General features: G+C 31.3%; 2 protein-coding genes across 5 annotated transcripts; one reads left to right on the top strand and one right to left on the bottom strand.

Moving 5' to 3' along the window:
• Positions 1-195: 195 nt before the first annotated feature.
• Positions 196-5,597, top strand: LOC105141706 (basic salivary proline-rich-like protein (DUF1421)). The gene is made up of 3 exons (XM_011049020.1): positions 196-699; positions 869-1,150; positions 4,225-5,597. The coding sequence occupies exons 1-3, from the start codon at positions 385-387 to the stop codon at positions 5,284-5,286; spliced, it is 1,659 nt and encodes a 552-aa protein (XP_011047322.1). The 5' UTR covers positions 196-384; the 3' UTR covers positions 5,287-5,597.
• Positions 5,598-13,943: 8,346 nt separating this feature from the next.
• AO (L-aspartate oxidase) lies at positions 13,944-19,528 on the bottom strand. Of its 4 annotated transcripts, XM_011049016.1 has the most exons (9): positions 19,384-19,528; positions 19,217-19,274; positions 18,883-19,023; positions 17,861-18,224; positions 17,368-17,610; positions 16,045-16,101; positions 15,867-15,947; positions 15,722-15,783; positions 13,944-15,098 (listed from the first exon to the last, which is right to left on the bottom strand). In XM_011049016.1, the coding sequence occupies exons 3-9, from the start codon at positions 19,014-19,016 to the stop codon at positions 14,090-14,092; spliced, it is 1,950 nt and encodes a 649-aa protein (XP_011047318.1). In that variant the 5' UTR covers positions 19,017-19,023; positions 19,217-19,274; positions 19,384-19,528; the 3' UTR covers positions 13,944-14,089. The 4 variants fall into 4 exon arrangements, with proteins under 4 accessions (XP_011047318.1, XP_011047317.1, XP_011047319.1 ...); XM_011049015.1 differs by having other exon boundaries at positions 19,217-19,528; XM_011049017.1 differs by lacking the exon at positions 19,217-19,274.
• Between the last annotated feature and the right edge of the window lie 4,954 nt (positions 19,529-24,482).

Raw genomic sequence — 24,482 nt, 5'->3', positions numbered from 1 at the left:
AAAAATAAAAATAGCAAGCTACCCCTTTCAATCTTTGGTAATGCCAATTGAGCCTTTTAAAGACTAGTTTGCTCCCAATAGGCTGTTATAAAGGAGGTCATTAAAAAAGATACGGGTCCAAGTCCGTGATCATTAATAAGAACCAAAAAAGCAGAAAGCCCATACAGCCTATTGCAGCAGCCCAAACCCCACAACTCTCGAAACAAGAAGAAGAAAGATGATGATGAAAATGGGGAAGAAGAGTCCAGACGAAGGAAACTAAAAGTGCGAATTGGTATTTCATTCACAGGCAGCACCCACCCAAAACAAAAATTAGAACTTCAAGTTCATAGATACATCCCCTGCCTTGTTTCGCATCCTCTCCATAAACTATACTCCGATGAGATGAATTCTTCGCAGTTTATGGACAAACAAATTATGGATTTGACTTCTTCATCATCAACAACTCAATCGCTGGCCCTGAGTTCTTCTCCAAAAATAATCAATAGCAGCAGCAAAGATTTCATTGATCTAATGAATCATCCTCCACCTCCTCCTCCACAAGATGATTCACAATCTCATGTTAATAATAATGATCTCGATGATGGAATTAAGAGGGAAGAGATCGTTGCTAGCTATGATTTCCAGCCTATTCGCCCTGTCTTCGATCCCGCCGCCGCTGATTCTAACTCTATTTCCTCATCTGCCTCTCCTATCAGAGTAAGCCTCCGTCTGCTCTTAGGGTTTTTTACTGCTGTTTGGTTGCTTAGTATTTTAGTTTTTGGTTTTTTGAGGGATTGGGAATTTTTCTAAAAATAAAATAAAATAAGGTTTCTTCAGATCAGCTTTCTTTTCACATGGTGCTGCTATTTTCTGTCTGTTGTCCCAGAATTATGGTTCTCTGGACTCAATGGAACCAGCGAAAGTCGTTATGGAAAAGGATCGGAGTGTTTTTGATGCTGCTTCGATTATATCTGAAATTGATAGAACAATGAACAAGTTCTCTGATAATTTGGTGCATGCTTTAGAAGGTGTTAGTGCTCGACTAACACAGTTGGAGAGCAGAACCAGACACCTCGAGAATTCTGTAGATGATTTGAAACTGTCTGTTGGGAACAATCATGAGAGCACTCAAGGGAGTATGAGACACCTCCACAACATTCTCAGGGAGGTACCTACCTTCTTCCTCTTCCCTTCAATGTGCTTTTTTTTATTAAGCATCTTCTATGATTGTTAGTCGATATCAAACTCACTTTAGTTATAGGTTTAGGGGATGAATATGTAGGATGGGTGATGCTTTTTGAAACCCACAACCCACTTCACTCAACACTGTTAACATCCCTCCTCCTTGAGATCTGTTTTTATTTTAATCGATAGCTCTTTATGTTTTTTCAAATTGAGATGCGGTATTGAGTTTCTTAGAACAACAAAATCATTTATACTTACTAGTTTCTGATTAAAAAAATGGGGAGTTAAACAGGAGTTAGTAAGAAGCCTGGTGGTTTCTTTTGAAACTGTTTCTTCCCTCCTTTTCCTGTGAGAGTCAGGACTTTGACCAGGATTGGGTATATGCAAGCTAGGTTACTGAATCAGCAAATCAATATGGATGATATGGTAAAGAAATGAAAGGGGAAAACTATACGCATGTATATCCAACTTCCTTTGCTTGAACTCTCATTGAAGCTTCTAGATTTCAATCAGGATAAGTGATTAAGAATTCTGGGCAAAATACAGTAAATGACCATCAAATCTACTCAGTAGCATCCCTTTTCATAGTAACAACAGACAATCTTCTGATACAAGCATTGAATGTATGTTGGAAGAAATTGCTCTTAATTTGCCTTGGGTTCTTAATTATTCAAAGAACAATAATCCATATAAGCTTGGTGCTCACCCTCATGTTTTGGTTACCTAGAGACAACTTTTGGTTAAGATTTAGGTTCTTAAAATTTGGGATATTAATATATGATAGGATGAATGGTATTGATAGTGTCACAAGGACTCCGGTTCTCCACCTATGCAATTTACATGGTGAACACACCACTGAGAGCATTAAACAGAGAGCAGATGCATTTTAGTGAAACTTCTGCATATGACCTATGTTTTTACATGGATGAAATTGCTTTGTGTATTTTTCCTCAAGTTCTCGAGGAAGCATGTGGTTCAGCTCTCCAGAACCATAGGTCATGTTTAATTGTGGAGAAGCTTCATTTGTTCTGGAATACAATTTCAGAAATACAGAAAACAGCATGTTTATCAATTACTTTCTTCTTGGAAATGGTTATACTTTTAGATTCCTGGAAAGAAAGTTGTATTTCAAATTCTCCCCTGTAGAAAAGAAGGGTCGTTTGATCGCATATCATGCATCTTTTTCATTCATTATTTTAAAAACAATCCAAACCAAGTCTGTGCTTTCTGTTTTAGAAAATTATTAGTTAATTACTCACTTTCTTAGAGAAATGATTTTAGTATCAATGAAATTGGAAATTATTTTCAGAAAGTCAGCACAAGCCTTACCTTATTGTTTCTTTTTTGGGTCCAGTTATTAGAGTTTGATGTATAAAAATAATCTATGCTACTGCTAAATATATAATGGCCAAATCACCAAAATATGTCAAATAGTATCCAACATAACTAGCTTAAACTCTTCTTATGGGATTGCTGATCCAATCCTTGCATAGATTTTGAGATATCTAGCTGTAAAATTATTATAGTGCTCCAGCAATCTATCTTGTGTGCTGTAACTTCAGTGGTTCTTGCTACATTTTTTTTTTGAATAATCTTATATTATAAGAATAGGTTCTCATGCTCTTGCATGAATGAATTATCCATGATTTTTAAAATATTTACCACATGTTCCATTGTTAGAGTATAAGAACTTGGTATGAGAACCTTCTCTTAAAATATAGCATTGTTCCTGTTTCGTTTTTCTTCTCTAATAAAAAAGGGTCTCAACTCTTTCACCTTACCTTATCTGTCATGAATTAAACCTCACCAGCTATTCACCCAACAGGCTATGCTGAAGTGGCTGGAGCTTTTTAGACACTTTATGCTATTAGAAAAATTCTTAATCCTTGAGGGAAAATCCAATGCATTTAGTTATAAACTTTTGCTATTGTCCTAAGTTAATTACTTGACAAGGGTGCCACTTTTGAGTTGAAATTATTTTAGCTGTAAATAATCTATTATGTTTAAGAGAACTCTTTGTAAATAATCTTCACTTAAAATTTTTTCAAAGAGTTCTGAGTGGGCTCCTTCCCCTCCTGACACTTTCTGTTTTGCTACTACAAAATAAAAATAATACTGAAGGTACACAACTGCACATTATTTTTTTTTCTTTTTATAAAAAAAAACCCCAACCTCTTTAATCATTTTTATCGACTCTGACTAAGTAGAAACCCATGGTCTCATTCACTGGCACCTAGAGGTTTTGAGCCCTGCACAATGTTATATCTGATGGTTAGCAGTTTCGATTTTTGCATGAATTAAACGATTGGCTTGACTAATATTTTACCTCTTTTTTGATATTAGCTACTGTCAAAATCTTTGCCTAAGCTGCTTTCTATGCTGAAAAAAAAACAAAAACACAGTCACTGTCACAGTCATACACTTTGTGAGGCAGTCTGCCTTCAGGTTACTAGAATTTACATCCAAACCTACTATAAGATTTAATGGTGAACTTTCAACCCTCTGGTTTTGTTTGGTACAAAATTTGTGTCAACTCATTGAAGGTAAATCGTGACTGGAGAAAATGAGAAAATTGATTTAACATATTATCGATCACAAGAAAGAGAAATAAATTATTTAAGTGTACTTTTCTAGATAAAATGGAGGAGAGAGGAAGTAAAAAAATGTTAAAGTTGGAGGTAAAAATTATCTCCATCCATCCATGCCTCACTTTTGCGCCTTTTGGGGGTAATTGTTACCCACCCATAATATTGTTTTTGCCAAACATATAATTATCAAGCAGGTAATTTTTAAGGTCATTATCCTCTTACCAAACATCTCCGAATTGAGGCAAGCTTGTAATACTTCTCTCATTAGCCTTCATACTGAAACAATTCCAAGAATTGATGAATGGAGTTTTACCCATTAAATTTCATTATATGTTGAAATTTTCGCAAACTCTCTAAAGCAGTTTTCCATGTTCTATGTAGAATTCTGTTCATAAATGGATACTAGATTATATTGCTTTATTGATCACCATGTTGTGTGTGATTAATGTTTCCCATCAATCATTGCCAGGTGCAAACAGGTGTACAGGTTTTAAAGGACAAGCAGGAAATGCTGGAGTCTCAGCTGCAGCTCACTAAGTTGCAAGTGTCAAAGGCAGATCAGCAACAATTGGAAACTCAATCCACTGGGCAAATGGATGCAGCGCAGCAAGGAGCATCTGCTCCTCAATCTCACCAGCTTCCTCCCCTCACTTTTCCTCAATCAGTCCCTTCTGTCTCTTTTCCTCTTTCTGTCCCCCCTCCTATTCCCCAGCAGAATCTGTTATCTCCAGCTCCACTTTCAAATCAGTTTCCACAGAACCAGATTCCTCCCGTCCCTCAGCAAGACCCTTACTATTCTCCACCTGGTCAACCTCAAGAACTGCCAAATCCCCAATATCAGGTGCCATCATCCCAGCAGCTGCAGCCTTCTCCTGCAGCACTACCAAACCAACCATATCATGCACCTCAACCACAGTATCCCCAGCCACCTCAGCCACCTCAGCCCCATCAACCTCAACCTCCACTTGCTCGCCATCCTGAAGAGACTGCTTTCATCCCCCATCAGAGCTACCCGCCCAGCCTTCGCCCGCTATCTACTCAGCCACCAAGTGGGGCTCCTCCTCAGCCATATTATGGATCTCCTTCCAATATGTATGAACCACCAACTAGTAGAACCAGTTCAGGGTTTTCTGCTGGATATGGGCCACCTTCTGGGTCTACTGAACCATATCCCTATGGTGGATCACCTTCTCAGTATGGTAACAGCCCCACAATGAAACAGCAGCAACCTACCATGTCTCAGAGTGGTGGAAGTGGATTTCCCCAGCTTCCAACTGCTCGGATATTACCTCAGGCGTTGCCTACTGCTTCTGGGATTGGTAGTGGGCCAGGCTCTTCTGGAACTGGGAACAGGGTTCCCCTTGATGACGTGGTTGACAAAGTGACGACCATGGGATTTCCAAGGGAACATGTCGAAGCTACAGTGCGAAAGCTGACAGAGAATGGCCAGTCAGTTGACCTGAATGTAGTATTGGATAAGCTTATGAATGATGGAGATGTGCAGCCCCAGAGAGGATGGTTTGGCCGGTAGCCTCTTTTTGCTTCGTACTGATGTATAGAATTGTCCATTGCTTTGCCTGGAAAGATTATATACCTGGAGAACAGGGGGATTTGTCCTGGGCTTCTTTGCTTTCTATCCCCCACCCCAGTTGGTTGTTTTGAAGTCTGATTCATTCTTGCGTGCCTAGCTCTGATTTGTGACTAGCCTCTCTTTATCTCGGTTGTATAATTGGTGTGGCTAGTCAAGTTTTTCTTTCGTTGAGATCATACTGTCTAAACAAACATTTCCTTAACTTTATATATTTTTTGAGAATGAGTACCTCAATTTTCAATTTTGGGTTGGACTTTTCTCCGACCATTTCTATTTCTTCAATTTTAACGCGGCTAAAAACGTCCCAAAACTTTACGGAAGCTTTCCCTTCTTTTTTATTCCTCCAAAACTTGTATTTTCCCATCTAAATGTTAGGAAAGTAGTATTAAAAGTTTTGAAGGGAAAAAATTGAAGGTAAAAAAAAGAAGCATTTTTAAGTTTTAGGATGTTTAGCTATTAGGAATGTTGTGCTATGCTAGATCGTGAAAATTAATATGATATGATTTTGTTGATTTTGTGGATTTAAAATCAATTTGGATGTTGTGTAAAAATATAATTTGATTAATAAATTAAAAATTATATTGTTTTAAATTATTAAGATAATAATATATTTAAGTTAATTTTGTTAATATATCAAATTAACGATTGGAGTTATGATACTATAAAATTTTATATAAAACAAATCAAAAAAATTATGAAACTTAATTTTTAATTAACCATATCAGATCTAAATCTATCTGGATTAACCTGTTAAGCATTATTTAAAAGTTATAAGACTAAATAACTTAACCAAGACTTAATTTTTAAGTAAACACAATGATCTTGTTAAGCATTATTTAAAAGTTATAAGACCAAGATAACTTAACCAAAATAAATCATGAGACTTAATTTTTAAGTAAACACAATGATAAAATGAAAGGTATTATAAAAGGGAAAAAAACTAAGCTAAATAGATTAATCTACCAAACTCGTGAATCGAATAAAAAGCAAATCTAATGTTGAAGGACCTATCAACAAGGTCATGAGACTGAAATTATCTCTTAGAAAAAAAATAAAATAAAAAATTCAATTTAACATAAATTAAAGTGCCAATAAAATAAAAAATTCAATTTAACATAAATTAAAGTGCCAAAACCCAAGAATCTGATCATAAAACCAAGATATCCCTATAAAAATAAAATAAAAATAAATTATGAAATTCAATTTTCAATTCATTCAATGTTGAATAAAGACATTAAAAAAAATCCAATTAGAAAAAACACAAAAAATAACCTGAATCAACTCGGATTAACCAATTAAACACCCATTCAATGTTGAATAAAGATATTAAAAAAAATCCAATTAGAAAAAACATAAAAAATAACCCGAATCAACTCGGATTAACCAATTAAACACTATTATTAAGTAATGAGATCAGAATAATCTAATTAAAAACAAACAAAATAAATTATGAATCATAATTTCTAATTAACCCAATATTAAAGAATGAAATTAGAAAAAAATTAATTATAAAAAAACCGAGTCAACCTATCAAACCTGAGATTCGTGTCCTTAAAATGAAATAACCTAATAAAAAATAAATATAATAATAAATGATGATTTAAAAAAATACATTGATTAAAAATAAATAAATAAAAACATTAATGTTTTTAACCCCTCCTCTTTTTTTACACCAAAAATATTTTTTTTAATAATAAAACAGTCTCGTCGAGTAAAGATTACTCTAAAAAAACATAAAAGCAAAACAAGTCTTATCAGAAAGGTAATTACATTCAAAATAAGTTTTATCAAGAGGTGACCACCTTTAAAATAATTAAAAATAAAGATAAGTCTTATTTAGAGATTACTATCCTAAACACAATTTAAAATAAAAAACAAGTCTCATCAAGGGGTGATTACCCTTAAAACAACATAAAAAAGCAAAACAAGTCTTATGGATAGGTAACTACCCTCAAATCATTTAAAAATCAAAACAAATTTTATTAAGAAGTGACTACCTTTAAAACATCTAAAAACCAATGATTACCCTTGAAATAATCAAAACAAGTCTCATCAAGTTGCGATTACCTTAAAATAGTTAAAATAAGACTCTTCAAGAGACGATTACTCTTAAAATATTTTAAAATAAAAATAAATCTCATTAAAAGGCGACTATCTGTATGATCAAATAATTACATAAATAATCTCATTAGATGGTGACTAACCTCGTATCAAACAATCAAAGAAATAGTCTCACTAGAAGGTGATTGTCATACTATTCACGAGAGCATAAACCACGACGATCCTTTCCGAATAAGTTTGGAAGGTCTTTGGTTGGATAAAGAATCACTTCCTAATATTATGATTACTAACAGCTCGAAAATGGTCTTCAGAGATTCTAGGCAAGGGATAAGTTACGTAAAAAAAAAGTATTAATACCCCTAGTATGTCCCATTTAAGATAAGCTACATTGTTTTTCTTTGTTTGTAGTTGCTATGATCTGATGATGTTTCTAAATTCCATTAGCTTACTATGATGGGCTTGCTATAATGGATAAACCTTGGTTTGTGAACCGAAGAACTTGGCTTAAAAGATCCTAGCTTAAAAAAGAAATCAGAAAAAAACAAATTCATTCACAACTTTTGTGTTACAAAGATGCTGAAGTAAGAAATTTAAAGAGATTTGGTGATTATTGAAATTTTACCTTTTCCTTTGGTATTTTAAATGCTCATGACTTTTGTACCATGAAACACAAGTTGAAATATCCTCAGGTATTGTCTATGTTTTTTTAAGGATAAACTTGTAATTTTTGACTACTATGTCATTTTAAATAATATTTTAGATAAAATTCTTGTAGTTTTTATCCTTATATTAGAGGTGGATGAGTTATATTACTCTCAATAATAATTTGAATATTAACCTCTATATATGTATTTTTATCCTTATTTTAAAAATGAATAATAATAAATTATTATCTTTAATAATATTTTGAATATTAACCATTTTGTAGGTTTTTGATCCTTATATTAAAAGTAAATAATATAATTTCTTACCAAAAATAAGTTTTTAATATTTTTTAAATATAGGGAAAAATCCTTTAGAATTTTACATACTGATTGTAAAATCCATGCAATACTTTTTGTATTTTTAAACATGAAAAAATATTTTTTTTGATTTTTTTTCTTAATTTCAAGACATGCTTCGATATTGTTTTTAGGATTTTTGGCCTTATGCAATATATATATATATATATATATATATATATATATATTTCTTTTTTTTTTAAGGCTTTGTTTGACAAAAACCTATTTTTTCTTTGAATAAAACTATCAAAATAGGCATAATGATGTGTTTGTCAAACATACTTTTAAGCATAAAAAAAATATCTTATAAAAAAAGTTGAAAACCAAATAAGGCTTTACCCAAATGACCTGAATTTGACTTGAAATCTTTAGTTTGATTATAAATTGAACCAAAAACACTGGTTTGATATGAAAAACAAACCAAAATCATGATCAAAACTTAAAACAGATCAAACTTAAAAAAAATAAAATATAAAAACACATGTTGTTTTACCAGAATAGATCATGTATAGAAAACTTAAGAACATGAAGAACATTAGAAACAAACCCAGCGACATGACTCTCAAATCCAACCAAATACATTGAAATTAAAGGCATAAAGATGTTGAAAATCAATCATTTAACAATAATTAAGCATCAAACATCAATGATTATTACCCAATTATTATAATTTGATCAAAATAGGTTTCAGTATAAAAAAAAAATCCTAGTATTAAAATTCAGAAAAAACAATTATTGGTATAAAGTAGTCTTGGATAATTGATTAATCAAGTCTTATGAAGTTATCAGTGCAAATAATTAGACCAAAATTGGTCTAAATCATAGAGCCGATGCAATGTTCTACCCAAGAACAAAAACCAGAATTGCCTAGAAAACACCCAACCTATTACCAAACCCAGAATATGCATTTTTAATCTCTAAACCTATTGCTTTCAGCCATAACAATCCACCTTATAAATACCATATATGTTTGAATAAAAAAAACTAACAAATAACATCAAATCATCAAAATCATGTATAAGGTTTCATATTCCAAAACTTTTAAATTAAAACAGTAAGCATATTCAACAATTTAAGATTCAAAACTGACATTTTAACATTTTAAAGGATTTGGCCAAAACTCAAGAGCTTGCATGCAATAGCAACCCATAAAAAAACATCAACAACCTTATTGTCACATTTGACATCTTTCAAAACCATCTTATTTCATCAAATCAACCCAACAAAAATCATCTTAGTATCTAGAAACATCAGTAATTAACTCAAAGAAAAATTTAAACAATAAAATTATTATTTTTACGTATTAGTCAAAATCAAAACTAAAAACACTATAACATTAAAAAAAATTTAAAAACATCATTACATATGTAAAAACAAGTTGGAGATGTGCCTCATGAACATTTTCCACTAGAATAAATGAAGGTTTTATACCTTCCAAGCTTAAAATAGTTACAATTTCAATTTTTTTGCTTAATCGTTATCTTATCTATTTAACTTTTAGATGCCATATAATAAACTTGATTACTAATGAACTTAATGAATAAGCTTTTTTTTTCTCCCTCTTTTCTTTGGATTTTCAAAGTGTATTTATAGGCTGTTGCTAGGGTTTTGATCAAGATTTTATCATGATTGATCAATGTTTCACTTTCTAATCCAAAATAGGAGGGTTTTGGGTATGCTTTAATAGCTAGAAGTTTTGTACTTTGTTGGTTTTGTAATGGTGGTTTTGGAGATTTTAGTAGTTTTATTAAACTTTGAGACTAAAAAGTTGTTTCTAGCATGATGATCTTGAAAGAAATGTGTTTAGTCCTTAATACAAACCCATTAAGAAGGTTTGAGGATGGATCATATGAAAAAAATAAATCATTTTGCAAAATAGATATCATAATTAAGGTTGATTGAGTTGACCTGTTTTTTAAGATTTGTTAGAGCAACTTTGATATAAACGTCATTGGAGACCACCTGAAGTTAGTAGAGGACATCTTTTATTTCAGTCAAATATTACTTAATTTGGAGGTTCGTAGCTTCTCATTTATTTGTTTAAAGAGGCCAACTTGATCAATTCAGAACTATATAAAGAAGAAGATGAACAATAGAAAATGACATAGTGTGTGCCCTCTATTCCAAATGGTACATTTTGAACATGAACCAAATGACATGTTGTATAGGATACCAACTGCGAAATAGGGTTTTTAATTTGGAATTTTGCTAAAATTCAATTAGTCCATGATCTATTATTTCTTTTAATTGCACTCGTAATTGTTATTCAACATTCAATTTGATGCAATTTTACCTCTATCAAACTCAATTATCAGCCTCAAAGCTCAGCTCATTTTTTAATTTGATCATTGGTTTCTGATTTATACAAATTAACTATCAATTGATCAATAAACTTTCAATTTTTTTAAGTTTGGCCATTGATTTTACCGATTTTAGTTCTTGAAGTCGCACGCCTTTTACGGTTTGGCCCATAGTTTTGACTTTCTTTAATGAAATCCCTAGTTACTTATTAAACTTGAATATTTATGCAATTAAACTTCTGATTTGATCAAATTAGCTTTTCAAATTGCAATTTAACTTCTAGACTTTAATTTCTTTCAATTAAAATCTAAATTGAACTTAACAACTATTTTTTTCTTGTAATTAAGCCTTCAATAAATTCAATTAAACTTTGAAAAACTCCAATTGAGTTCTTAATCATCCAATTTTGAATTTTCCTTCTCAAATTCAATTTTCTATGACATTAAAACTCTCATTAATCAAAACTAGATTGCTAATGTTTTTAACATTTTATAGTTTGATCCTTCCCTACCAGTTTTTGGCAATTTTCTAGGTGTTCTTCATGTTCTCTTTACTAATGTTCTTGTTTATTTTTTTAATTTTTTCTCTTTTCTAATATTTTTTATATTTATGTGGGAACAAAAAATGAATATCAACAAACATTATAGCTTTTAATACATTTTATAATGAGCCAATTTTATTTGATAAAATTTTTATGCTTCTTACATGTCTATTCATATACATGATGGTTCTAGTCATTTTTTTTAATTAAAAGTTATGGTCATTTTATTTTTTTTAATTTATAAAACTATTATTCTTAGCAATTTTTTTATTCCGTCATATACTCGTAATATTTTTTTCATTAGCAAGTGATGATAAAAGAAAAAACTATAGTGTTTTATTCAATGTATACATCTCTATAAAATATCTTATAACTTAGATATTTATATGAAATATATTAAAACTTAGATATTTCTTAAGATATTTCTCTAAAAAAAGTCTATATAAATAGATCTATCTAGGAGTTCTAGGAGTGTAAGGGAGCTGGAAAAAATTCTTAGGAGAAAGATTGTAAGCATTTTTCATGTGCTAATAAAACTAGAACTAGAGGATTTGGTGGGACTAGTGACACCTGTAAAAAGCACCAGTTCTAGAAAGATAAGCTATGACCATTTTATGCTATTAAAGATATTTGTTTATAGAGACTTTCTTATGATAAATACCTTGAGAAATTTCTAATTTCTAATTTTTATTTTATATAAATATTTCATAATATCTAAGTTATAAGATATTTAATATAAATATATTATAAATATCCTAGATATTTATAAAGATACTTAATCTTTTAAAAATGTTGTCATTCAATTTACATTAGATTTTGAATTTATTATTAATTTTTGATTGATTTTTTTTCCATTTTAAAATATTGCAACCCATTTACATTTTTTTTTTGTGTTTTTAAAAGAATGATTTAACCTGTTGTTACGGGGACATGTATCTATATGTAAATATTCTAAAAAAGGTGTCAACTTAATAATTTTGTATAGGTAAATATTTATTTAGTTACATAAAGTGTTATATACAAGTTGAGATAATATGAAGTATAACTTTGAAAGATGTGAGTTTTTCACTTTGTAAAGCTTTATTGATTATCCTCTCATATATTATTAGGGATGAGTTGCGTAAATTTTTATTTTTTTTCAAATCGATCCTTAAACTCTTTTTTTTCTAGTGATTTAAATTCATTTTGATTTCTTATTAAAGGACGAGGTTGAAAGAAGATAGATCAAAATGAAAAAGGCGTCAAACATAAAGAGGTGTACTATACGTTTCACAAAAAATGCACTTTGGTTCTTAAACTTTAAAAATCATGCAAATTACACAATTTAAGTACCTTAATATTTTTCCAATTTAATTTTGGTGTAAAAGTTCATTTTTGGTCCCTAGTTGAGAGAGAAGAGAGAGAGGTTGTTAGATTCTAGTTGTAGAGAGAGAAAAGTGTCATTGACACCAATTTAGGCCAAAAAAACAAATGATATTTGTGTTAAACAGTTCCATTTGATAAGAGGTGTTTATATTAAGTGTTTTTTTATCTTTAAAGTTTGTGAAAAACCATATATAAGCTCAGGTTGGTTTTTAATTTTTTGAGATTTTTTTTGTTATGTTTTGAGGCTATATATAGGTTTATCACGGTTTCTACGGTATTTTACAGGTGTTTCAGATAAAACAATGAGTTGAAAAATGAGTTTTTAGGTAAAAAAACTTAAGCCTTATTTTTCAGCCACTATAATGGCTGAAATTTGGGCAAATTAGATAAGTAATTGTCTAATTTTTTTTCTAAAAACATTTTAGGTGGAGTTATCGGCCTCAATTGCAAACGAAAAAAATTAAGGGCCACCTAGCACATGCCTTCACAAAATAAGCCAGGCGAGTTAGTTTGACTTTCCACGCCTAACAACAAAATAGGCTAGGCGAGCTGATCTGATTTTCCACGCCCAACAACGTTTGACCTTTGTTTTATTTCTAGTTTTTTTTTAATTTAATTATTGTTTTATATAGTTTTTTCTATAAATTATTTTAATTTATGTTTAAATTAGTAAACTCTTTTTTATTTTGTTTGAAGAGCCTCTTTTAGATAATTTTTTTTAGTTTTGCATTTAAATTTGAAAACTTTTTTTATTCATCTATAATTTTATTTTATATTTTGTATGGATGATTTTTTTTATTCAATCAATTTAATTTGTCTATATTTTTATTATTGTGTGGTTTAATAAAAAATATTTTAATAATTAAATTTAACAAATACAACCAAATAAATAAATATATCTTTTAAGATTAAATATCCCAATGTTTCTTGATTTTTTAAGTTTTATTTTTACATATTATTAATAATTTTTTATTTATTTGATTTTATACTCACATAAAATTCTTAATTTGAACTAAGTTTTTTAAACTTCATAAATGCCTTGAAAAATCCTATATATACAATTATTTTATAAAAAATAAGAATATCTAACTAACATTGCTCACGTAACTAGTTTATATAAAAAATAAGTATTTATATAAAAGCTTTTTTCGTCTTCATACTAACTCCGAGACAAAACTTCAAAATGAACCGGCGTCGATACTTTTTATGCCAACTGAAAATCGGCAACGAAAATGCGAAACCGTATTTTCATCTTGGATTCTTTCATTGGCCGCCTCAATCCTGCAAGGCACCTTATATTTCTTGCCAAAGGCTTTCAAGAGCAAATCTTCAAGTGAACGATCAAATATATTGTACAAATTGAACACACAGTTGTAGGCTGCCCAAATGCTGCAGAAGCCACATTTTATTTCTTGCCAAAGGCTTTCAAAAACAAATTTTCATGTGAACGATCAATCGAATACTCGTGTAAATCCTAAAAAATGACCTGCTTGTGTAGCTGTCGTGAGCTCCATGTATTATTCACAAGGGATGGAAGAATGACTGTTGGTAGCCTCTTACTTTCCTCCACATCAGGAAAATCAATCGTATAGTGCAGCCCGCGGCTTTCATGCCTAGAGAGTGCACTGCTCACAACCAGCTTTGCACAACAAAAGAGGTTTCTCATTTCACAAGCCTCAAGCCCCACCATTGTCTGCTCCCATCCTTCCTCGAATAAGTACTTCTCCCACTGGGCCTCTAACTCACTGATTTCTCCCTCCGCAGTTTCAAGCCTTGTTGTTGACCGGACAATCCCCACGTACTTCCACATGATTGACTGCAACTCTCTCCTCACTTCCCTTGTCTTCCTCGATACGTTGTCCATTACATTGCTCCCAAGTGAATTGGGTACTACTGGTCTGGCCCACCAATTTGAAGCACTGAGATCAAGGCTAGAGCTCTTCATGTGATCGATTGATGGCTGAACAGCTCTTCGAGCAAAAACTAGTGCTTCCAGCAATGAATTGCTAGCAAGTCGGTTTGCTCCGTGCAAACCAGTGCATGCAACCTCACCTGCCACATAGAGGCCCTGCACGTTTGTCTCCCCCTGAAGCCCGGCACGGACTCCACCACACATGTAATGGGCAGCAGGAACCACAGGAATTGGTTGGCGGGTTATATCCAGGCCATACTGGAGGCACTCAGCAGCTATGTTGGGGAAGTGAGAGAGAATCTTCTCTCTAGGCTTGTGACTAATATCAAGTAGCACATACTTCTCACAACGCTTCTTAAGCTGGTCATCTATGCTCCTCGCCACTACATCCCTAGGAGCTAGCTCAGCTCTCTCATCATACAGGGGCATGAATCTTTCCCAGTCTAGGTTATAGAGGATGCCTCCATCACCCCTTACAGCTTCAGTGATGAGAAATGCGTTTTCTCGAGCTTTGATTGGTTTTATGGGAAGCCCTTCATCAGCTAAAGCAGTTGGGTGGAACTGCACGAATCTGAAAGAAACAAAAATACAGAAGTGTAGGTTACTAAGATCCAATCAGAAAAAAGAAGGAAAGAAAGATCCCAGTTAACATGACTCCAATTATCTACTGGAAAGTACAAGATAAGCAGGGATGAGATACCTGATGGGAAATTTCCTAAGCCAAATAAAATGATACATGGTATTTAAATACCAAAGGAAAGCAATGACTCTCCTAAATATAAATGGCTTGGCAGATTTCAATAAAAAAAGCTTACCAATTTATGTATCCCACCTCTAACAGGTAGTGAACACATATTTACTACAAGTAACATGAGAACAAAATCATCGTTTAGGTCTTCCATAGCTAATCATCCAGATCATTTTAAGCTTACTTGATAATATTAAAGGATAAATTATCTGGCAGATATTCCATCTTTGACATCAAACCATCTGAAAGTGATCTTGTACACATTTAGATTCCTTCCACATCTTGATAATATTAAAGACATGAATTCATTTAGATTCCTTCCACATTCCTCAGAATAGTACAAGCAGTCACAGATTGTCAATTTATGTCACCAATACTAGAGATAAGGATTGAAATGACTGGAAAATATTCCTTTTCCTGATAATATTCAATGAGTGTCTACTTACTCCATGTTGGAAATCACAGCTTGAGCTCGGTGAGCCATAGCCATTCCATCTCCTGTTGCCACCTATAAGAACACAAGGTGTAATAAAAACTATCTGATGAAGCAAAATACTAATGGGGAACAGCATTTAAAAAAGTTATAGTTACCGGAGGATTTGTGGTGGATGGGTAGATATGCCCAGCCCCACCCGATGCAAGTAAAGTCACCTTTGAAATAAATCGAACCACCTGGAATGAGAGGGTAAATAAGATTTTCAGGATAAAGCTACAACTTCTTCAATAGTAAAATATAAACTGAGTCCTGATTAAATGAACCGGTCATCACCTGTTGAGTTTCAGTGTTCAAAGTGTCCACACCATGACAAACCATGTCAGGACCATCCTGCAATTTCAGCAACAATGAAGCAGGAGCTTTTGTAAGAACTAATACTTGGTAATTTTGTTTTTTTATTTAGTTTAGGAATCCTTATGTCATTTGGATTCACTATTAGGAGTCCTTTTCCTGTTAGTATTTGGATTTAGTCCTATTTTTCAGACATGTCTCTTATTATTATCAATCAATTTACATTTTGGAGGTTGTCTACCAACCATGAACCTATTTTTCTAGTTCCAGCATCAATTTTATTATACTTCTAGCCATTATATTTACTATTCGTTGATATTTTGAGTTAACTTCTCTTCCCACCATATGTCAAACAAAAAGCTCATTGTAGTATTCACACTGCTATGGACACTCAACTTTATATAACCGAATGCAGATAAGTGAATTCATGGAAATGTCAATACATTCACTCAGTCACTCAATTTTAAAATAATATATTAAAGATAATATTATGATACTTTCAGTGTTGTTAAGTGGCGCTCCAGGCCATCCACAACACCTTTATTAGCCTTGGGCAATGAATTTCAATGAAGCACTGCCTAGGCGAGCGCCTCCTGAGTAGGCGCCAGGCATTAAAGCAGGCACCTGATTAAAATACTTGTTTTTCTATTGGATTTTTCTTTTTCTTTTTTTAACTGATTTATGTTTTGACCTATTTGTCTTTTTTTTTTAATTTACCACAAGTAACAACTTTGGGGTATTGTTGTAAAGAACAAAGATTAGGATAAAAGAAAGAATAAAAACCATTTAAAGTAGGGGACATACACTCAAGGAAGGACACTTAAAAAGAAACACCAGCCACACTTTGCATTGAACAAAGTCATATAGAACAAGAAGCATGGACGGAGATGTTTTTGAAGATTAATGAATAATGATGATATTTAAGTTTTCTTTTCAATCTATTTGATTACTTACAACTTTATATTATCTTATTTTGTTTTAAGGGTGAAAAATATAACTTTTTTTACTATGTTATGGTATTTTATAAATTTTTTTATTTTCTAAAGATCTAATTTTAATTTGGATACATATATATATATATATGTATAAAATACATTTTTTTTAATCTATTGCATATCGCCTTGGTTCATTCGAGCGAGCACTTAGACGTGCGCCTAGCATCTCAGGAATTTTACAAGCTTAACGCCTTTTAGCTACCTTTTGCCTTTAAATACTTTTAGAAACAATTCAACTAAAGCTTACCATATAAGAGTGTCTAAGACCGCATGATTTTATTAAAAAAAAAAAAAACGTTAAAATGCGAACCTGAGAAGTTAGCAAATCTATGGCAAAATGGTGCTCAAACACAGAGATATTAGGATCATTGACAACCGCCTCCAGCAGAGCTCGCTCAATCTCCCTTCCGGTCATATCAGCAGCATGAACAATTCTATGGTGAGAGTGACCCCCTTCCCTTGCTAGGTGCAAGTTTCCATCCTCCCCATGATCAAACATTGCACCCATAGCTATCAATTCTCTAATTCTGTCAGGTCCTTCTGTGCAGACAACCTAGACAAAGTACAAACATAATGAAAAACACAGTAAAGAAGCAGAGAATTTATTTAATTAACAATCAGTAAATATGTCTCACAATGCACATACAAGCTTTAGAGAAAGTGCTCCTACAAACCTTTCATTGCATGTTCTAAATTCACAGAAATTCAGCATATATTCAATAAAATTCTTCAAAGTCAACAGACTGCAATTATCAGTTTACGCACAATATACGATTCACAGCGTTAATAATTCTGAATCTTACTCTGACAGTCTCCTCATCACATAGATAAGCACCTGCTACCATAGTATCCTGCATGTGACTCTCCACAGAGTCTGATGGGGACAGCACTGCACTAACACCACCTTGGGCATAGTTTGTATTGCTCTCATGAGGCTCAGCCTTAGTAATGACTGCAACAGTTCCATATTTTGCAACTTCAAGAGCATAGCGCAGACCAGCAACTCCACTTCCAATTACAGCAAAATCAAAGTACTTAACTGTACTATCTCTCAAGCAAGATGATACACTTACTTTTCTTGTTCCAAGAGGTTTCCAGTTTTTGCTAATGGTAGATCGGGAAAATTTACATCTCTGGAACTGCAACAACTTCGATAGCCCATCTGACCTGGAAGATTACTCCCGAAATCGACATAATGTCAGGAAAGCAATTATATGAAATGTAATCCAGAATAACGAAGATCAGGACACAAATAAGAACCATTATCCAGTATACTTTATTTTCAGAAGAAAGAGACATGTCTGGCAGCCGTCTCCTCACCAAGCAATTCTATAGCGGAGTAATCATCTTAGTGACATAAACACCACAAAGTTGAAATCGACTCTAAACTTGTCTTTCTCTGGTGGTCTATTCAACAAACACCATAGAGGCAAAAGAGAAAAAAATCTTAAAGAGAAACAAAGAAATCATCTTTTCTGCATGTGTGGGTTTGCAAGTTGGCCATTGATGGCTGCCATCCACCATTGATGCAGCTAAAGGGATGTCTCTATAACTACAAGGCAGTAATAGGGAACAACTTCATAAATAAATAAATAGCCAGATCAGAGGCTTGTACGATTATATTGTGAAAATCTTTTCCGAGAGTAGCTGTGCCCTCAACTACATACAAACATGTAAAGACTACCAGCAATCCTCTTAGAAAATACGGGATTACAAAGCAAGGAAAATAGCATGTGCAAACAAACAGACAAATTAACAACAACGTAAATCAACGTACTGTAAGTCAAGAATTAAATGGTAAAACCAAGATTCATAACAATTATACCATGAAATCTCATTCCGCAAGCATCCATTGAATGTCAAACTGGAAATCCAAGAAGCTTGTCTACAACCTTTAGCCTGGCGGAAACTTAACCGGTAGTGGAGGTTGCTGCTTCCACCAGCTATACTCGTTGTCATTTAATTTCTAGCAGAAACAAACGCAAACAAAGAAACTGTTAGCCCACGACTTAAAACCCACTTTTGGTATCCATCATATAATTTTTTTTTCTTTATAAGGACACACACCCTTTAATTTTCTGCCGGACATCCAGTGAAAAAACACACACAAAAACTCATGTCTTAACTAACCATAAACAACCCAAAACTCAAACATTTACGAAGATAGGTTGGTTTGGTTTGGGTTCTATCCTAATTCTGCGGTTCCAGACACGCAATCTGAATCTCAACGTAATGTTGTTGTTGGTTAAGAAGAAGAAGAGAAGGACAATTGTATGCTAAAATAATGATATCGAGGAGCGACGGCAACCCCTCTTTAATTACTTACCACCTACTTGACTTGTTTTTGTAGAAGAAAAACCAGAACCAGAAACATCGTCCAGATTCGCGCCCCTCCTTCCTTTTATGCGTAAGGCGCCGCCTCAAACTTTTCTTCTTATTTATTTACGTGGTGCCTTTTTCTTGCCCCCAAGCGGGTCTCGTCTTTTAAAACTCCATGTAAGATAACCAGAAATTTTATAGCGTGCAAGGAGTTGTCTTTTGTGTGTCCATTTAAAATATAATATTTTTATTGTTTTTAATTGGTTAAAAATTTTATTTTCTTCTCTTACTTTTAAAATATAATATTTTTATTGTTTTTAATTGGTTATAAATTTTATTTTCTTCTCTTACTTATATTTATTTATTTATTTTTTGAAGTATATCTTATTAAATAATTAATAGGATATCACTTATTACCTTTAATTTAAGGATATTCATTGTAATTCATACCATGTAATTCACACACCATCTATTTAAATTAAACCATGTATGCTAATTTTAGAACTATATTAAGTTTGATATATAATTTAAATGATTTTTTAAAACATAAATAATATATAAATATGGAAATGAGAATTATATCAAATTAAGGAGAAATAATTCCATATATTCATACATTTTTAAAATTATTTTTAGTCTATCCTTACAATGTCATTAATTACATTCATTCTATTTTTTAAAAAAGCTATAGTGTCTCTAATCTATTATTTCATTAAATGTTTCTTGTCAAAATTAATGCAAGTACATTATATAATTTGCACATGATCAAGTTCGAAATTTATACGTTAAAAATACATCTTAAAAATAAGAGTACAATTAAGAGAATAAAATTTGATATTTTAATTGGGTACAATAAATCTATAAGAGAATAAAATTTGATATTTTGATTAGGGTACAATAAATCTAAATTTAATTTTAATAAGTTGCATGTGTAATCCATTTCAGAGATGGTAAGTTTTGAAAAAGAAATCTAGCATTTTATTTTTTTAATTTTTCAAATAAAAAACATTTTAAATATATAAACTATAAATTTGGTCATGCACATGTCATATGATATATTGTCATTTGTTTTTATGTGAAAATCTAAGAAAAATATAAATTTTGTCATGCATATGTCACATGATATGCTTTCATTAGTTTTTGGGTGAAAATCTAAAAACAATATAAATTCAATCATGTTCATGTCACATGATGTACTTTGTGAATTTTTTTTAAAAAACAAAATTAAAGATACTGAATGAAATTAAATATTCATGAATTGTTATAAACTAAATTTTAATTTTTTTTTAAATAAAATTAAAAAAAGATAAAAAATTCTAAAATTATATTTTTGATGTATTTCGGTCATTCACGTATCTATTTTGTAATTTTTATTTTATTATCTTTTCAAAAAGTCAGAATTTTGCATCTATCTTGTAATTTTTGATTACCTTTCTATTGAATTAACATCAATATTGCTTTTCAAAAAATTAAAATAAAGAGCAAAATGAACCTACCATTCTAAGGTCTAATTCAAACAATGCAAATGTATTCAATGTATTTCATGGATGAACTTGCATTGCGAATCTATTTAATATGTTTTCAAGACCTTTTGGTTTTTATGCATTTAGGCTGAATCCTTTAATTTTATATCTTGTTCATATTTAATGTTCTTAATCATTCTTTTGTATTATTTATGCATCAGTTTGTTTTCTTATAAAATAATAATATCCAGACTTATATGTATATTTACATTGGGTTTTATAATTTATTTATAAAATACACTAAGGTTTTGACTCATGCTAAAAAGCCTTTAAAAGGCTTACATTTCAATGTTTTTATAAACTCCTCATTTGATTCTTTATAATGTTTCTTTAATTTTTAAGTAAAATTGTTAATTTTCAACGTATTATTCACCTACCATGTCTAAAGTAATATAGCAAGTCATAACTTTGGATGTTTATTAAGAGTAGCACCTTCATTTTGTAATTTGATTGTTAAAATTAAAATTTTCTTTTAAAATGAATGAAATATTTTTTAGTTAGTCATTCATCAATGTTTTCTAATGTAAATGAACTCTTAAATGTCATTACTTTTAGGTGTCGATTGGAGGTAAAATATAGTTCATTCATGTGTGATGTGAAAATCTTGGCTTTGAATAAGTTGTTCATTTACCATGGATGTATATATACGAGTCAGGACACTAACATGCACTACCATTAATAAAAAGAAATAAGACACTGATTAGATAGGACTAGGGCATATAATCTTTATAAAGCAAATATTAGAAATGAATCTTGGGTACTATAAGATAGATGAACTTAATAAGGTGTTGTCTATAAACTTTTCCTAGGATTTGGGTTGGGTTTAATAAGCCTAGCATAAGTTCATTGGTTACTCATTGGTATAACTTAATAAATTATTGATCATAAGTTATGATTAAGAATCACTAGCTATAAACATTTTAATTAACCTAAAAACTAACCTTAAAATGGTAATAACTAGAAGTGAAATAGATGAACCAAACCTTAAAATAATTAGTCTTAAAACAACCATATATGAAATCATAATTCCATCTCAAACCTGTATAGAGAATCTTATTTTTTTTTAGAAATTATCCTTAAGTTACTAGATCTTAAACCAACATTAAAAGTTAATCATGCTTTGGTGGAGTTCAAACTATTACTTGAAGTCATTCAGTAGTTGATCTTGTGTTGATGGAACCCAAACCATCACCAAAAGTCAATCCTATATTAGTAGAGTTCAAACCATAACCAAAAGTTATTTAGAAGTTGATCTTGCATTGATGAAGTTAAAACCATCACTAGAAGTTATTCAGAAGTTGATATTATGTCAATGAAATTCAAACTATCACTATAAATTATTTAGAAGTTGATCTTTTATTGGTGAAATTCAAGCCATCACTAAAAAATTGTTTACAAAAATGGTCTTGAGTTAATGGATTTCAAACTAGTACTAAAAGATGACCCTACATAATTGGAATTCAAACTATCACTAGATGTTTGTCTAAAAAGTGGTCCTACATCCTTGGAATTCAAATCATCACCAAACATTTATCCAGAGGATATACCTACATCCGTGGAGTTCAAAGCATCACCAAAAGTTTGTCTTAAAGATGATCCCATGTTGTTGGAGTTTAAACCATCACCAGAAATTTATGTAGAAGTTGATTTTGCATAACTAGAATTCAAACCATCACCAGAAATTATACTCGAGTCATTCAATTTCAAATAAATATAAAGAAGTTGATCATGCATCAATGGAATTCAAACTATCACTAAAAGTTGTACTTGAGTCATTAAATTTCAAATAAATACAAAGAAGTTGATCCTCCATCACTCGAATTCAAACCAGTACTAAGAATTTTATCTTATGACAGAATTTAACCTGTACCAAAAAACTAGTCTTGCATCGAACTTCAAACTATACCAAGAAATCCTATAAAATCTAAGTCTTGCATCATTAGACATTAAACAAATACCAAGAAAATCATCATATGATATAATTCAACTTATATAATGAAATATTTCATCTTACTATTAAAAGATTTCAACTCAACTGTAACGATGGTCATGTAAGTGATTACTAAGCCAAGAGATAGGTCACGTTTCTAAGTAGCTGAAACTTCAGAAAGAAATTGCTAAGCAAAGTCTCTTCTAGACTCTTATAGTTTTTCAAAAGCTTTCATAAACACCATTTTTTCTTTACAAGCTTATTATAAAGAGCCTACTAAAAAATATTTTTCATAAGACTTTGTATCATAAATATTATAAAGAGAGGGCAAATGTTATAATAAAAAATTTGACCCCATTTTCAAATATTTTCCTAGTATTTGGAAAAAAGAAAAGCAAGAAAATAATAAAAAAAAAAAGATATTTTTTTATGCATTTTAGTCATCAAATGCCTATTTTATATTTTTTTTTTACTATTTCTATCTTGTTGGCATCTTTTAGAAAACAATTAGCCAATAAAAGCTAAAGAGGGAGGAAAAAAAAAGGTGAGAAAGAGAGGAGACAAAACCTAGCCACTCACATAAAAAACAAACCCATAAAAAAACCTAACTTTATCTCTCTCACAAAACAAATCCTTAACCTTATCTCTTTCACCAAAAAACCCTAGTCACCATAAGAAAAGATAAAGAGAAAGTGAGAGCAAGAGGGAAAAAGAAAAAGTGGTGGGGGGGAGAATTTAGAGAAAAAAATAGCATAAAAGAGAAAAGAGAGAAGAGAAACTAGTTATCTTTTCCCTTGCAAAAACCTAACCCATATCTCTCTTGTTTCTCTTCCTCACTGGATTTCACCTAACCACCACTATTCTAGCCAACACAACAATAACACTAACCTCTTTCTCATCTCTCTTTATCATCTAGCCAATTTTTCTAGCCCTTTCTTGTAAAAGAAACATGAAAAATTAAAAAAAGAACAATTTAAAAATTGCCAAAGAAAAAAAATAGCATGATAGCCAAACTTTCTAGGTCATAAATCTCTTTCCACTGATAGCGATGATCAACACCTTTACCATTAGAAGAAAGAAAGGGAAGGGAGAGTGGTGTAGCATGTAGACATAACCACTCTCCTTTTCTCCCTTACAATAAGCTTAACAACACATTACAACCTAGGCTATTGAAAAAACAACAACAAAGAAAGAAAGAAAAAAAAGCCAAAACTTTTGTATTTTATGGATGAATATGCATTATAAATGTATTCAATATGTTTTTAAGACCTTTTGGTTTTTATGCATTTAAGTTGAATTTCTTAATTTTGTATCTTGTTCATGTTTAATGTTTTTAGTCATTCTTTTATGTTATTTATACATGAGTTTGCTTTCTTATATATATAAAAATAATGCTCACACATATACAAACATTTTCTTTGGGTTTTATAATGTAAAAATAGGCCAATATTCTAACATTTTTACAAATTTCTTCTTTGATTCTCAATCATATTTGTTTGATTTTTAAGTAAATTCTTCATTTGTCAACATGTTATTCACTTACAAATTCTAAAATAAATTAACTTATAACAAGTCATTACTTTGGATATTGATTGGGATTAACAACTTCATCTTGTAATTTGATTTTTAAAAATTAAAGTCTTCTTTTAAAAT

The sequence above is a fragment of the Populus euphratica genome, unplaced genomic scaffold, assembly GCF_000495115.2.
Source record: "Populus euphratica unplaced genomic scaffold, PopEup_1.0 scaffold126.1, whole genome shotgun sequence".
Classification (NCBI taxonomy): Eukaryota; Viridiplantae; Streptophyta; class Magnoliopsida; order Malpighiales; family Salicaceae; genus Populus; species Populus euphratica.
This window is presented reverse-complemented; position numbering and strand designations above follow the sequence as displayed.

Excerpts from the sequence above, each read along its gene's own strand:
- LOC105141706 (XM_011049020.1), top strand. The coding sequence starts at position 385 with ATGAATTCTTCGCAGTTTATGGACAAACAAATTATGGATTTGACTTCT. Across the intron at positions 700-868 it reads CATCTGCCTCTCCTATCAGA|AATTATGGTTCTCTGGACTC; the intron begins GTAAGCCTCCGT and ends CTGTTGTCCCAG. Across the intron at positions 1,151-4,224 it reads TCCACAACATTCTCAGGGAG|GTGCAAACAGGTGTACAGGT; the intron begins GTACCTACCTTC and ends AATCATTGCCAG.
- AO (XM_011049015.1), bottom strand. The coding sequence starts at position 19,016 with ATGACAACGAGTATAGCTGGTGGAAGCAGCAACCTCCACTACCGGTTA. Across the intron at positions 15,948-16,044 it reads TGAACACTGAAACTCAACAG|GTGGTTCGATTTATTTCAAA; the intron begins GTGATGACCGGT and ends CTCTCATTCCAG. Across the intron at positions 15,784-15,866 it reads CATCCACCACAAATCCTCCG|GTGGCAACAGGAGATGGAAT; the intron begins GTAACTATAACT and ends GTGTTCTTATAG.